At 61.7% G+C, this 14268-nt stretch overlaps 1 protein-coding gene across 1 annotated transcript; it reads right to left on the minus strand.

Moving 5' to 3' along the window:
- Positions 1-3440: 3440 nt before the first annotated feature.
- Positions 3441-13252, minus strand: FPGS (folylpolyglutamate synthase; the record flags this gene model as incomplete). Its single annotated transcript, XM_034793750.1, is given in 14 exon segments — positions 3441-4656; positions 5264-5330; positions 6285-6360; positions 6840-6990; positions 8060-8161; positions 9737-9884; positions 10413-10490; positions 10824-10926; positions 11382-11443; positions 11548-11625; positions 12207-12321; positions 12450-12514; positions 12819-12872; positions 13124-13252. Coding segments are annotated over 14 exon segments (1665 nt in total), but the record flags the coding sequence as incomplete, so codon positions are not given.
- Between the last annotated feature and the right edge of the window lie 1016 nt (positions 13253-14268).

Below are 14268 nucleotides of genomic sequence, written 5' to 3' on the forward strand. Positions count from 1 at the left end.
CTGGCCACGGTGAGAGGAAGCTTCATGGGAGCCTGGACTAATTCCCCCTGACGCTGGTGCCTGGCTTGTGTCAGCAGCCCCAGGAGTGGCTGTGCCCCCCACCCCGGGGGCTGCAGGCGGCTGGCCCAGATTTGACACCACCCACATCTACGGTAACTGGGTCCTGGAGCAGCAGCACCCAGGCCAGCCCCGTGTTCACCAGCTCTACCATCACTCCGCCCTGCAGGCCCAGTGGAAGAGGGGGACCACATGCAGAATGGGGGGGGTCGGGATCCAGGGAAGAACCCAGCTTAGCTAAGTCCTGCAGGAAACACCTGTGAGCAGATGGCCGTCCCCTAGGCAAAAACCTAAACAAAGGACCCAGCCAAGATTTATTAATAGCCAAAAGCCACAGTGCTCTCTCAGCAGCAGCTTCAGCCCTGCCCGTGACTCCACCCGGCCAGCCCAGCCCCTGCCCCAGTGCCCCGTGGCGAACGCAGTGACACGGCCAGCAGCCCCTTTCAGCCAGGCTGGGGCGGGGAGCCCTCACTCCGCAGCTGTTCCAGTTCCACCATTTCACTGCATGCCCGCCCAGGCCTGGCCCCTTCCCTAGGCCAGCACCTCCCTCATGCCCTTCCCAGCACACACCAGCCTGCGACGGGCATCAGAGCAGCCGGCAGCCTCACAGCTGAAGCACCCCCAGGCCTGCGCCCTGATCATGGAAACCTCCCTCCTGAGAAAGCGGAGCAGTGAGCGAGGTTTAAAAATCAGGAGCTGGGTGCAATCCAGCTCCTGGCTGGGCCAGACTGGTGGCACGCTTAGTGCCAGGCTCCGGAGCAGATCGGCAGGGCAGAGCTGGAGTAACCAGCAGGTGGAACCCATCCAGGGCTCAGACATAAAGAATTTCATCATCCAAACATTAACTAATGCCCGTTCTGAGCTTAGCAGAGCGTGGGGCGCGCACCAGCCCCTGCTGTGTTGTCTTGGGCAGCCCAGGTGAGGCCCATACCTGGAAGGCGAAGAGCCCTTTGAAATGAGCAGCCGGTTGGGAACGCTGCTCTTTCAGGAGCAGGCCCTTAGCCTGCCTCGGTTTCCCCACTGGCGGAGTGAGGGTAATCTTCCAGCCCCCATCTGGGCCATGGGGATTAGGCTAGGTAAAGGGCTTCACAAAGAACTCCAGCGCTGCCTGGCAGCACAGCTCCAGCCTCACCCCCGCCAGGCCCCACACGCCCAGGAAGGAGACGACACTACAATGAGCACGCTGTTTATTTACATCAACAGGTCAATGGAGCGGACGCTCATGGAACAGCAGCACCATTGCTTCACTTTCAAAACTCTAACCTCCCAGAAAGCAATCTGGAAAGGTCATCAATATCGTTTTGTAAGTTACAGAAGATTTCATAAAAACCCTATTGCTAGTTAAATTATTGGAGACTCAGTAACATTTAGTCTTTAAACATCATCTGAAGCTGGACAGGGGGAGCGACTTCCAACCTCCCTTCCTGCTTGAACCCAGACTCTCCAGGCTGCAACCAGAGGTGGGCCAGGCTCCACTACGGAGCCAGCGACCTGGCTCCAACGATCCTGTATCACAGCAGGGCCCGGAGGCTCTGTGGCAGTGCAGAGGGGCCCAGCAGGCTTCTCCCCATCTCCACTGCCAGGGCCGGCGTCGTAGCCCAGCCCCCGGGAGAGGGGCCCAGTGCAGCAGGCCGTGGGTCAGTCGTCTGCCGCTAGACCAGCTGCACAGGAAGTCCGTGGATCAGGCAGCAGCAGCATTATTCCGTCGCCCAGACCCCCCCACCGAGTGGCTGGGCCAAAGGCAGTCCGTTGGGTTTGCCGAGAGGGGGACGTGCTGGGCCCAAGCTTTCAGCAGTCTGAGATTTACCCAAATCAACCCCTGAACCCCCCTCACTGGGGAGGGGTTAGGGCATCAGGCACACACGTCCCGAGACACGGCCGGGTCATACACAGAAACAGGCACTGGGGCAGTAAAGGGGGAGGGGGAGGACAGACCCCACACTGCCTGCCCAAGCACCCCAGCACTGCATGCGTTCGAGAATGGGGTTCAAAACCCAACCCCACAGCCTGGCCTATGTCCGGAGTGGGACGAGCCAATGCCCGGGCCCTCGGGCAACAGAAATCAGGATACAGGGATACAGCAGACAGGTGGCTGTTAATCACTGGGTCAGGACATGGCTGGGCTGGCACAACTGGGTACTCTAGTGTGAGCAGAGCCTGGCACATCCTGACCGTGCCATGCGTCTGGGCACTCCAGGGAGCACAGACAGACCATGTAGTGCACCCAGTGCAACCAAGACCTTCGCAAGAGCATCTCCCCCGCCCCAAACACCCCCTCACAGCTGCCCTGCTCACAAGTGGCTTTCAAGTACCGATCTCTGGGAACACGCTTGCCCCAGCCTGGCCTGGAGCACACCCCCAGAGGACAGCAAGAGACGCTGGCTGAGCTGTGACGACACCAGGCGGCTCACGGCCATGGGGCTGGGAGCCAGTTTCCACAGCCCTTGCACCAGAGGGACTCGGCTCCTCCAGACAGGTGCTTCCTGAAGTCCCTGCTCAACAAGGGGCCCTCGCAGCTCAGCCTGAGAGATCAGGCTGATTCCCAGCACCCAGTGTTTGCCCAGATGAAGCTGTCACTCTGAAAGCGACCCGGGCAGCGGGCCAGCCGCCAGCCCAAACCCAACGAGAACTGCCTAAGGTCCAGAAAGCAGCCCGGCTCCTCAGCTGCTACGGCTTCCCGACCCCCAGCCCCATATGCCCTGCCATAGTTACTGTCCAGCAGAGCGCGAGCCGGGCCTGCTGCCCGGCCCACCTGGGCGCCAACAGAGCGGGTCAGGGGGGGATTACCCACTTTGCAAAGGGCATGCAGAGCCCTCACGTCCCGCTGCCCAGCATTGGAGAGAGGCAGGAGTTTCAGCCCCAGTGCACAGATCTCTGCACCGGAAGGGGGAGGGGCCGCAGACAGGGACAATTCCTGCATAAGGCCCCTCTGCACTCAGGGCCGACCTGCCTACACAACACTGGCACTAGCGCCCATGGGCCGCACTGCCCCAGCATTGGCCTGAGAGAAGCTCACACATTGGGGCACTGAGAGAGACTCAGCGCTACAGTGCCTGGCTCTCACCCCCCGGGCTGCGTGAACCGGCCCGGCAGCACCAATGGGTGGGAGTGAGCACAACCTGCGGCTCCCACCGCACCCCTGGCCTTCGATCACAGGCAGTTCCACCGGACCCCGCGCCAGACACACCCCAGCACTAACGGCCTCTGACGAGCACCCAGCCAGAGCTTCCGGAGCCGATGCCACACGCCGGTGGCAGGACCTGGCTGCATTCAGCCCCAGAGCAGCCAGAAGGGCCGGAAGTAGCGAGACTCAAACCCATCCCTGGATCGTGCACCGCTTGGCTCTGGTGGCTCAATGGAACAGATCCAGGGAGGAGACGGGGGGGGGGGGGGGACGACTCGTTCAGCGGGGGGCTGAGGCAGCTCCCAGTAAAGGCAACGCACCAGCCAAGGGAGGCTGATGCTCAGTTGGGTGTCTGCCCGTGAGGCTCACGCCTCCCTCTGAATGCCTGGCGGGGGAAGGCCTCACCATGGCAGATGAACACTGCCCTCCTCAGCCCCCCGTGGGACCCAGAGACCAGGAATTCCACCCCGGCCTAGCAAGAGCTCCCCGCCTGTCTCTACTTGGCCAGGCCAGGGACGGTGAGCTCCCGGGAAGGGCAGCGCCACGGAACATCAAGTAAATGTACGGTGTAGCCAGTCCCCTTGGGCTGCCCTGAGGGCTGAGATCAGCTGCTGGGTCCTCACCCCAGGCCCCCCAGGCCTGCAGGGAAGGTGCCCATCACCCCACCAGCATGAGGGCAGTGACCAAATCCCGGCACTGACGAAAGGATCCTGCTGCGGGGGGGAAGGGGGGTGGCCTGAGGCTGAACGGGAGAGTCCTGGTGCCAGGGTGCGGCTGGCGCTGCCGTGAGGGGCTCAGCACGAGATCCCGGTGCCGGGGTGTGGACGCTGGCTGTACCAATTCCAGTCCTAGGGGTGGATCCAGCTGCCGCGAAGGTCTCAGCAGGAGAACCCCAGCAGCACGTGCAGTGCCCAGCCCCTGAGCCGGAAGCATCCCACTCGGGGGGCAGCAGGCTCAGGGAACACCTGGTAAAAGGTGCCTGGGAATATTCAAGTAAACAGCAAAGAGCGGCACGGAGGCTCCGCCCACAGGCACCTGCTACTGCGAGAGCGATTGGTCGAGCAGCTTCAAGACACCGCCCACCAGGTGCAGGCTTCCCGTGACCAGCACGCGGATGGCAGCCGCTTCCTTGAGCAAGACAGCGCCGGTGCCCGCCACGGGGTGCAGGTGGAGCCCCTTGGTGGCGGGTGCCTGGAAGTGCGGGTCCCTGCCCTGGGTGATCCACTGCAGGGCGTGAGAGATGCAGGGGAACACCAGCGAGTTGGAGTTGAGAGGGCGCTCGGAGGAGGGCACGAAGAGCAGGGGGCCGCGCAAGGGGTCTGGCTTCAGCAGACCGCCCACCCCCTCCACCTGCATGGGGGGAGACAGCCAGAGGTCCTGCCCCACCTTCTCCTCCATCAGCCGGTTCCACTTCTTCTGGTTTTCCAGGCAGCGGGTCAGCATGTTCTCCAGGGTGACGTTGAAGTTCTGTTGGTCTGCAAAGGGGAGAACAACGAGCTGCATCAGACGCTCCCAACCTGCCCGTTTTAATGGCCTCTCCGTCTCCAGAGAGCCGGGCCCCAGGGGGACACCAGGCCGCTGCACCCCACCAGCCGGCAAATCCAACCCTACAGAGCAGGAGGGTCACAGATGAGAGGGGACTCCTGGCATGGGCCGACACAGCAGCGCTGTGGAGCCAGTGGAGGGACCCGTGACACCAGCCCTGGCTTTGTGGGGCCGTGAGATTGGCTGGTGGGCTGGCCTGGTACATGGGGGAGCCTGCCCAGCCCCACAGCCTGGGGAAGCAGCACGTGCATCCTCGAGAACCCTGATCAAAGCTATCTGACCAGCACTGCGGACAGGGCCCAAGAATCCGCAAGAGACCCCGACCCCCTGCAGAAAAATCCAGCGAGGGGGTTTCCAGGGACAACTTGCCCCCACCCCAAGCATCGAGCCAACCCGGGCCCCTGGGGCAGGAATATTCCCCACACAGACATCCCCCAACGGCACGGGCAGGGCAGAGTCCGAGCCAGACGGGGCATGTCTGCTCTAGGGCAAGTTCCTGAGCAGATTCCCGGTGGAGCTCCCCCCCCGGGTACTGACCTGCGTTCCCCACCGCAGACACCTCCGTGAAGTTGGGGCAGAAGACGGCGTAGTCAAACCGGCAGGGCTGGGGCACAAGAGACACAGCATCAGCACAACATCCACGCCAGCAAGGGGCTGGGTACTGCAGCCTTGGGCGGCCGCATGGGGGGAAGGGAGAGGAGGACAAGGGGGGATTCAGCTCCTTACAGGAAGGACCTCGGCTACTGGCTCAGCATCCGTCACTATTCCTGCTGGAACCATTACAAACCAACAGGGGCACATTTGGTCTAGAGCTTAAGCAGGGACCAGGTAGCCAGGATGCCTGGGTTCTATTCCTGCAGAGGCTACTGGGGAAAGCAGCCAACCAGTCACTGGAAACCGCCCCTCCCCCTTCTATTTTCCACTTCTGCCACTAAACTAATCCAGCCCCCAAGACTCGCTCCCGGGATCGCCCCCAGCCACTGCACAGGGAGGCTGGGAGACCCTGAGTCCCCGTGGAAGGGCTGTTATAGGAGACAGAGGTGGACTGGACTCTAAGGGGCACGGCTGGGGGACAAGAGCGGGGCACTAGCACCACCTGGTGGCACTCTGTGGGATGTGTCAAAGCAGGTCCTGAACAGCCAGGTGGGTGCAGGGGAGGGGTCAGACACCACTGCAGGCCCCACCAGGGCCAGGCCCCACGGCTCTGAACCCACCTGACACTTCAGAGCCCTCTGCCAGCGCCTGCCCAAGGCCGGTGTTACCCCATGGCACGGAAGGGGAGAATGAGGAACTGAGGGAAACAACTTAGCCAAGGGTCGGGGCAGAGCTGGGAATAGAACCCAGGAGTCCGGGCCCCCAGCCTGAGATGCATGCAGGTATCCGAGGCTGCCAGCATCCATCATCTGTAACCACCCTCCCCCAATTTAAATCCATCTCCCCACATGGTCCAGCAGCCCTCCCCTCCCCCCCATCTGCCGCCAGCCCATTTTCTGCCCTTACAAACCCACCTGCCCTGCCCGGCCCCAGCCCCCCACTGCCCCAAGGCACAGCGTCTCACCACTAGCAGCTTGAGCAGCGCACCCATGTCCCGGTCCCCCGTGGCGTTGAAGAGAAGCACCCGGACCTCGGAGCCGCTGCAGACGAGACGGGCCCAGCCTGGTCAGCTGAGGGACTCTCGCTCCCAGCCCCGCTCCGGAGCGGGCTGGGCTAGCTGCTGCCACCGCGCAAGGCCCAGGGAGTCCAGCAACCCCAACCCAAGGCCTGTCCCACCCTTGATAGGACCACAGGGTCCCGTCCCCATCCGCCCTGGTGACCTGGGACCATGCAGGTTGCTGGTACAAAGCCTCAGGCCTCCTCCCCTTCCCTGCCTACCACCCCCAAACAGCCTGCTGGTCTGGGGCCCACCTCTCTCCAGCAGGAAAAGGCAGGTGCTGCTCCCACCCTTGGCATGGCGGATGGAGAAGCTCTTCCCCCAGATGGGCCACAGGAGCCTCATTCTCAACCCAACGGGCACCTCTCTGGAAAATCTCCCTCCAGCGGTGCTGGGTGGGGCTCAGGCAAAGCCCGTGACAGCAGAGCAATGGATCCCCCTCCCTGCCCGGCGCCTCCTTACTCCACAGGCTTCTCCTCGTTGAGGGCTGCCTGGCGGAACCAGCGCACACAGGCCTGCACGCTGCTGGTGGTGTGAGCCCCGTCGATGAACCACGTCACCGCCCCGTGCTGCAGCACCTGGGTGCGGCCCAGCCACTCCGTGTCCTGTAAACCTGGGAGGGGAAAGGGGGCTATGAGAGGGGCCAGGCCCACCCGGCAGGGACTTGCTGCCCCCTACACCAGCTCCCACCGTCAGCCGAGTTACCAGCTCCCTGGTGGGCCCGACCCAGCTAAGTTATGGCAGCATGAGGGGAATGGGGACAAAGGGATCCAAGATCGGGGGGTGCTGGTGTCATAGAGCAGGCCTGGCTTGTTAGGGGTCTGGCATGGGGCCCCGCTGACAGCACAGTGATCCATCCACCCTGGGGCCCGCACATAGGTACGTTAAACCCACCCAGAGCCATTCCTGCAACAAAACCTTCCTGGAGCATTTCACTGGGGAGACCCCAACACCACCACCAGACCCCCCTCCCCTTATTCCGGTACCAAGCTCCCCCAAGCCCTGCGCTGCGCCAGCCCAGCCTGCTCCCCATCCCCCCGAGGCAGCCATGGCGCCAGCCTCCCCCATTCCAGTGCTGGCTGCGGGGGCACCGCCCCTGTGCCACAGAGGCAAGGAGCCTGTCAGTGACTCAATACGCCCGTGGCCTGCCCACCTCACAGCGGTGCTAGTTCCCAACGGGACAGGTACGGATTCCAGAGACCTCGCCCAGCCCAACCTGCCTGGGCTCCTGCCCTCAGGCCAGCGGCTGGGACCGAGGTGTGGGCCGGCCCAGTGACCCCAGGGGAGGTAGGAGGGTAAAGGGCCGGCCTGGGACGGGTTGGTGCTGGAGGCTGGTGCTGTACAATCACCCTCAGCACTTTCTGGCAGCCCAGGAAGCACCAGGCTCCTAAGTGTTAAAACTGAGGAAACAGGAAGAGCTAAAGGGCAGCGAGTTCAAAATGTCAACGCACGGGGTGGGCCAGGGGCAGAGTCCAGGACCTTGGCCTTGGGACCGACGCACGAGCGGTTACTGCCCACAGCGCTTCGTTATCTCCAACGAGCAGCAGTTCCGGCCTGACCCCAGCTAGCCAAAGCCAAGGGCAGGCACTAGCCAGGGAACCACAACAGAGCACCCAGGAAATGCCCAGGGCAGGCAGGGGGCACCGGAGCAGCAGTGGGGCGGGACACACCCACATCCTTACCCTGCACCATGGAGCCGCTGGGCCTGAATGCAGGTGCCAGGAGCACAGGTCTCTTGCCTAGTAGCTCCGCGCCTGGCTGCAAGTCCTTCAGCTCCCCAGTACCTGCAAGGAGATGGAAGCTGGGCTGAGTCACCGTTCTAACAGCCCCACATGGCCGCCTGTAGCCCTCCTGTCACTCGGCCTTCCCTCCTCACACACAACTGGACTCCAGTCAGCCTGGGGGAGCCGCCCCGGGGTACGTGCCATAGAAACCAGGGTGGATTGATTTAAATCAAGGCGATTGAAATCACCGAGTGGAAAACCTCAATTTAAATCATGGATTTTCATCAAGGTTTCCATTTGCACTTTTGTGCTTTTCTAGCAAAAGATGCATCCTCATGGATTGATACAAGCATCAAGGAACTTTCACACAACATTTGGTAGCTCTTTGGGCCCCCCAGGAGAGTACATGCGAACTCTGCACATTTACTTAAGCCATTTTATAGCGTCATATTTTCATATTCTTGTTAATTGTACATTTTTAGTAGGTTAGAAAATGGTGTCTGGTGCATTGCTTCTATACTAGAAAATTAGCATTTTACTCATGATTTGTGTCAAGCTGCATTCGGATGGTAACTGGAATCGCGTTACACACAAAGCAGCACGTCACATTTCGTTTTAAACAAAAACCACCTTCAATGCTTTGGATACACAAACTGCAGGGTTTTTCCATGAGCTGAAGAGTAAGTTTCCAGGGTGGGTGGAGTCATAAATATTCATAATTTGAAAACTGAGCCAATCAGAGCTCAGGTAGGGAGGAGCTATAAAATAGGAGTCTGAGACCTCCGAGGCGGAGATCCTGAGGAGCTACACGATGGTGTCTCCTGGAGCCAGAGGCTGGGTCCCAACGCCTGTGATGACTTTGCCAGTCTCTTGCACCCAGCAGCAGAGCCCCTATCCCCCCACCCCCAGGATCCAGCCCTTAGCACAGTACGTGACCTAGCACATTGATAAAGCTCCAGTTAGATGTTTTCCCCCTGGTTCTCTCTCTACACAGAAAAGCAGCCTTGAACTCAAAGTCTTTATAGAGGCTCATCCACACTGATTTTGAATTGAAATGTTTTAAAAGGAGTTTAAACCTTAACATATTTTGTATTATGTCACAATTCATTTTAAATCAGGTTTATTTTTAAAAAGAAAAACTTATAATTTAAATAAAATAAAAACTATCCCAAGAATCCCACCCGCCTCCCCAGCAGGGCCCCCCCTTAGCTTAACTCCCAGCACGTTGGTAACTTGCTGGCTTGTATTTGCAGGGTGCAGAGAGCCTCCCCCCCCCCCCAGTCTCCCCTGAAGCGCCAAGGGGCTCCCAGCCAGAGTTCCACATGCGGCACTTGGAAAAACACCAATCAGGGCATCTCCAGGGGGTTGCGGCTGGGAACACAAAGCCGGAGTGCTGGCTTCACATCCTAGGTGCCAGGCTGTGGGGAGCAGCGTCAGGCTGGACGGTCACATGCTGCGTACCCGGCCCACCGGGAGACTGAAGTGCAGCCCAATCAGGACTTTCCCAGAATCTCCTCGGAGAGACGCCCCAACCCAGGAACTAGAGCAAGGGCTGGAATGTGCCGTTCAGCGCAGGGAGGGACGGCCTCCTCCCCATACACACAAGCTCTCTCGTGCCGGGGCCATGCTCCTTACCCTGATACCCCTGCTGCTGCAGCCAAGCCCGGGAGAGCTGCAGGGCTAGAGTGGCATTGGATCGCTGGTGCTCGCCTGCCAGCCCCAGCTGAAGTGCCTTATCGTCCTCTTCGAAGGCCTCCAAGTCAGGGCACAGGTAAAGCGGGCACTGCACGGAGAGAGGGGGCAGAGGGTGAGCCCTGCCCAGCTCGCCCACCTCCCCGGGGCAGCTCCGCCAGCTGGCCGAGAGCCCCCCGGTGGGTTCTGCCGACCTACAGACCAGGCAGCAGCAACTGAGGCAACCCTGCTCCAAGGCCCCGTGGCTCATATTCATGGGCCGTCATGTTTCCATCTGGCCCTGCGTCTCTAGGGATGGACCCCGAGGGGCGCCGGCACCAGCAGCGCCCACACTCAGCTGCTGCCCAGGAGAAACGGGGGAGCCCCTGGGATCACAGGTCTGGGGCCACCCTGCAAAGGATACAGAGTGAGGAGGGGCCACAGGAGCCCAACCCTCCCTGGGGCGGGAGGGAGGGGATTGGGACCCAAGGCCCCTGGCCAGCACCATCCAAGGGGGCAGGAGCCACCTGACATCCCACCCCCTGCTCCTGGCCTGGGTGCAGCAGGGAGAGTTGCCTCCCCGACCCAGTGACAGCAGCAGGATGCCCTCAGAGGGGGCATGTATCCAACAAGAACTCACCGGGCTCTCCCTGGCTCGCTCCCGCAGCACCTCCAGGGGCCGCTCAGGCTGTGGCACTGTGAACGCCGGCACACCAGGCTGAAAGCAACGCAGATGTAGTCACGGGCCCCGGATCCACGGCCTCCCAGGCTGCCCCCCCATCCCCACGCAGACACCTGGACTCCAGTGACAGGCTGCTGGTCAGGGGCACACCCGGACACCCAGGGGCGAGCTGGGACCCCTCACTCAAATTCAGAGCTTGCCCCTCAGATGGGCCGCCACCCCCATGCTGCCCTGTGGCCTCCTGCACCAGGGGAGTTTCACTTCCCAGATCACAGCAAACAGACTTGGTCCTGCTGAACCAGGAATCTGGACCAGCCCGCTCAAGGCTGTCAGAGACCCCCCGTCCCCACAGAGCCCCGCGGTCTCTACCTTGAAGATGCCCCCTTTCTGCCAGGCGATTTTCTCAATGGTGTCCCCCAGGATGCTGGTGTGGTCGATCCCCAGAGAGGAGACCCCGCACACGATCGGCTTCCTGGAGACAGAGAGAAGGTGAGAGCCCAGTGCCAGGACTCCCAGAGGGCGGCTCCCCTCCCCAGCTCTGTGGCCAGCCAGCACCCAGGAGGTCCCTGAACTCAGGGCACCGGCTGGCTCATGGGATCGGCACAGAACCTTTCACCTCCCGGCCCACGGCTGACACCGAGCCCAGCATGGCTGGAAGCCCCTAGCACCTCAGGGACGGTCAATGGCTTCCCTGGCCAGGCGTCCCCATCACAGCCACCAGTACTAAGCCCCTTTGTCAGCAGAGGAGTCAAGAACTGACCGAACTCCCCTACCAGGCCCAGCTGGGTTGAGGCCCGTTGGCTCGCCTGCCCCTGCCCAGGCAGTCCCTGCTCTGGGGACAGCTAGTGGCCTCCACACGCTAGTTTCCCACAGAGGCAATAAGGAGGCGGGCGCCTGGTCCCCATGCCAGGCCCAGCCTGCTCCTACCTGATGATGTTGGTGCAGTCGTAGGCACCCCCAATGCCAACTTCCACCACAGCCAGATCCACCTGGAGGGGAGACAAGAGTGTTAAGGGGCCACCTGTGCCCAACACACAGGAAACAAAACAGTCCCATGGCACAGCCCTGAGCAGGGACAGAGGGAGCATCATACCTTCTCCTGCAGGAAGACGTGGAAGGCCATGATGGTGAGGAAGCGGAAGTAGGCGGGCATGCTGGCGTGGCCAGGGTCCTGCAGGACAGACAGTTACCTGAGGGGACTCCAGGGCAGCAGCTCTACCCCAGGCCGATTGCTAAGCCACAGGACAGCAAGGGACAGACCCTCCTCCCTGCACTGCGGGGCTCTGGCCCACTCCCCAGGGCAGGAGCAGGGACACAGCATGTGCAGGGCCCAGCTCATCTGAGAGTTTTACACGAATAGTCGACTTCACCACACAGCTGGGGAAACCGAGGCACGGAGCGGGGAAACTGACTTGCCCAAGGACACCCAGCACGGCAGTGGCAGAGTAGAACTAGGGATCCCCTGCTCTAAGCACTAGATAACCCGCCCACACCCAATCCTTACAAGGAGCCGGCCTCGGGGCAGCGATCTGACTTTGCCTGGTCCCCCTCTGGACCCAGGAGCAGAGACTCGGTTACTGTACCGCACCGGGTGACTCCCCTAGCGTGAGATCCTACTGGCCTGGTCACAGGGCACATTCCTGCCGAGGAACAGGCGCTCTGCTCGTACGGGCTGCAGGAGGCAGCAGCGGCTTATACCCCCCCACCCCAGGGTGGCAGCAGCTCCCTGCCCAGAGCTCCCACCACACACACCTTGGTCTCCTCCAGCCGGTTATACACCTGCCAGAAGTACTTGCTGAAGAGCTCCTTGCTGATCGGCTGCCCGTTGATGCGGATCCTCTCGCGCACCTGGACCAGGTGGGGAGAGCTGGGGTGATGGGAGAACAGACAGTCAGCACCCGGGACAGCTGTCCCATTCAACCCTCCCCGGGGTGCCACTCAGCACCCGGCAGCGGCCGACTGAATCCGTCCCCCAGGAGCCCCCGGGCCACCCACCTGTAGAAGCCCGTCTTCAGGCCGTAGTTGCGGAGGATACGCTCCGTGAAGGCACATGTCGAGCCCTGGAAGAAGAAGTGAGCAGCGTTAACCATGGAGCCAGCCCTCCCCAGTAAAAGGGAACCCCCTTGATTGCCCCCCACCCCCACAGCGCCAGAGCTGCTCTCCTAAACCTCCAGCACCCCCACCCTGAGCGTCCCATGACCCATCACACGGCCTAGTTATTTCCTCACTCACCCCATCCTGCGGTGTGCTGGGCCATCATTTCCCCCGAGCCCTGCGCCCCACAGACTCCCCTTGCCCCCACGTGCCTCGTTCCACACCCCCCTGCAGTGCCCCACGCAAGCCCACCCCAATGCCCCCGCTTACCTTGCCCTTTGTCCCAGTTACGTGGATAATGTTCAGTTGATCCAGGTCTTCGACCTGCCAGACAGAGGTTAACAAGCCCATGAGAGGGGGGGTCAGGGCTGGGGAGACACCCTCACCCGGCACTGCGCTGGGCTGGCGGGAGGGCTCACAGCCAGTCCCACCAAGCGGAGAGGCCAGTACAGCCTGGGATGCCCCCCCTCACCCCCCCTCCATCCATCCATCCCTCCCTCCCTCCCTCCCAGCCGGCAGGGAGCAGCGCTGAGAGGGCTCTGCTCAGCCAGGGAAGGGGACGTGACAGCTCTCACCTTTAACCCACTTCGCTCCAAGAAGCCTTTCATGGCCTCCAGCTGCACCTGGGGGTCTCCTCGCTCCCGCTTCACCTGCTCCAGGTAATTGGCATTGGTCTGGAGGGTGTTCAGGGTCCGGATGGCATCCTGGAATGAGACTCACCAGATGAGGCACAGATCAGCTCTCTGCTGGTAGGAGGGGATGGTGGCCAAGAGCCAACGCTCCAGCCCCGTGTGCGCGCCGGAAGGGAGTCTCCTCCTCGCCCACAGAGAAGCCCCTGGCCCTACATACTAAGCTCACGGGTGTCAGGCAGCCCAAGCCCCCACCCATCCCTGGCTCCCAACACACAGCTGCCAGCCTTTGCTCTTCTGGGGGAGGGCAACGTTACCGACCAGGCTCCCCCTCCGTCAGAGCCCCCATCACGGGTGGGAAGATAGCCACCTCCAGTGCCACCCACCCAGTCCATCTCCGCGCCCAGGGCCCTCCACGGTGAGGGAGGGGGCTCATCAGCTGCCCCGCTGTGCCAAGAACCTTGTCTGCCCTGCACCAAGAGCAGTGCTGGAGCGTGACAAAGGGGAGCAGTAGGAGCTCACTCCCTCCCTGCCAGGTGAGCGCTGATCAGAGCACACCAACCCCAGCTTTCGCTTCCAGCCAGAGCAAACAAAAGGCTGAGCTCAGGGCCCGGAGGGGGGGCACCACGCTGCACCACTGGTCACTCACGCACTGGAGGGCGAAACATAGCGGCCAGGCCAGAACCAGCCACTAGCTCCGACTGCTCCACAGTGGCCTTCGGATCACGGGCTGCACTCAGAACAGCAGGACTTGCACACGGCTAGCTTGTCTTGCCCTGCTACTGTTATGGGACTGCAAAGCCACAGTCCAAGGTACGGTGCTTGGAGCAGGGGGAACTGAAATCCAGCGTCCTTTAGCTAGCTAGGTGATTGGCAATGCATCTCCCTGCCTCCTGCTCAGACCAGACTCGGGGGCCGGGGCAAGAGAGATGACTGAGAACTCTTTACAAATACACACGATGAAGGACCACAAAAATAAGGGGCACAAGCGACATCCCAGACGGGAAATCCCCACCGAGGAAGCACTGGAGAGGAAGAGTCTCAGTGGTAATTCCAAAAGCAGCTGCCAGACGAGGGAGGAGAGGGGAAGG

Source organism: Trachemys scripta, chromosome 17 (assembly GCF_013100865.1).
Source record: "Trachemys scripta elegans isolate TJP31775 chromosome 17, CAS_Tse_1.0, whole genome shotgun sequence".
Classification (NCBI taxonomy): domain Eukaryota; kingdom Metazoa; phylum Chordata; order Testudines; family Emydidae; genus Trachemys; species Trachemys scripta.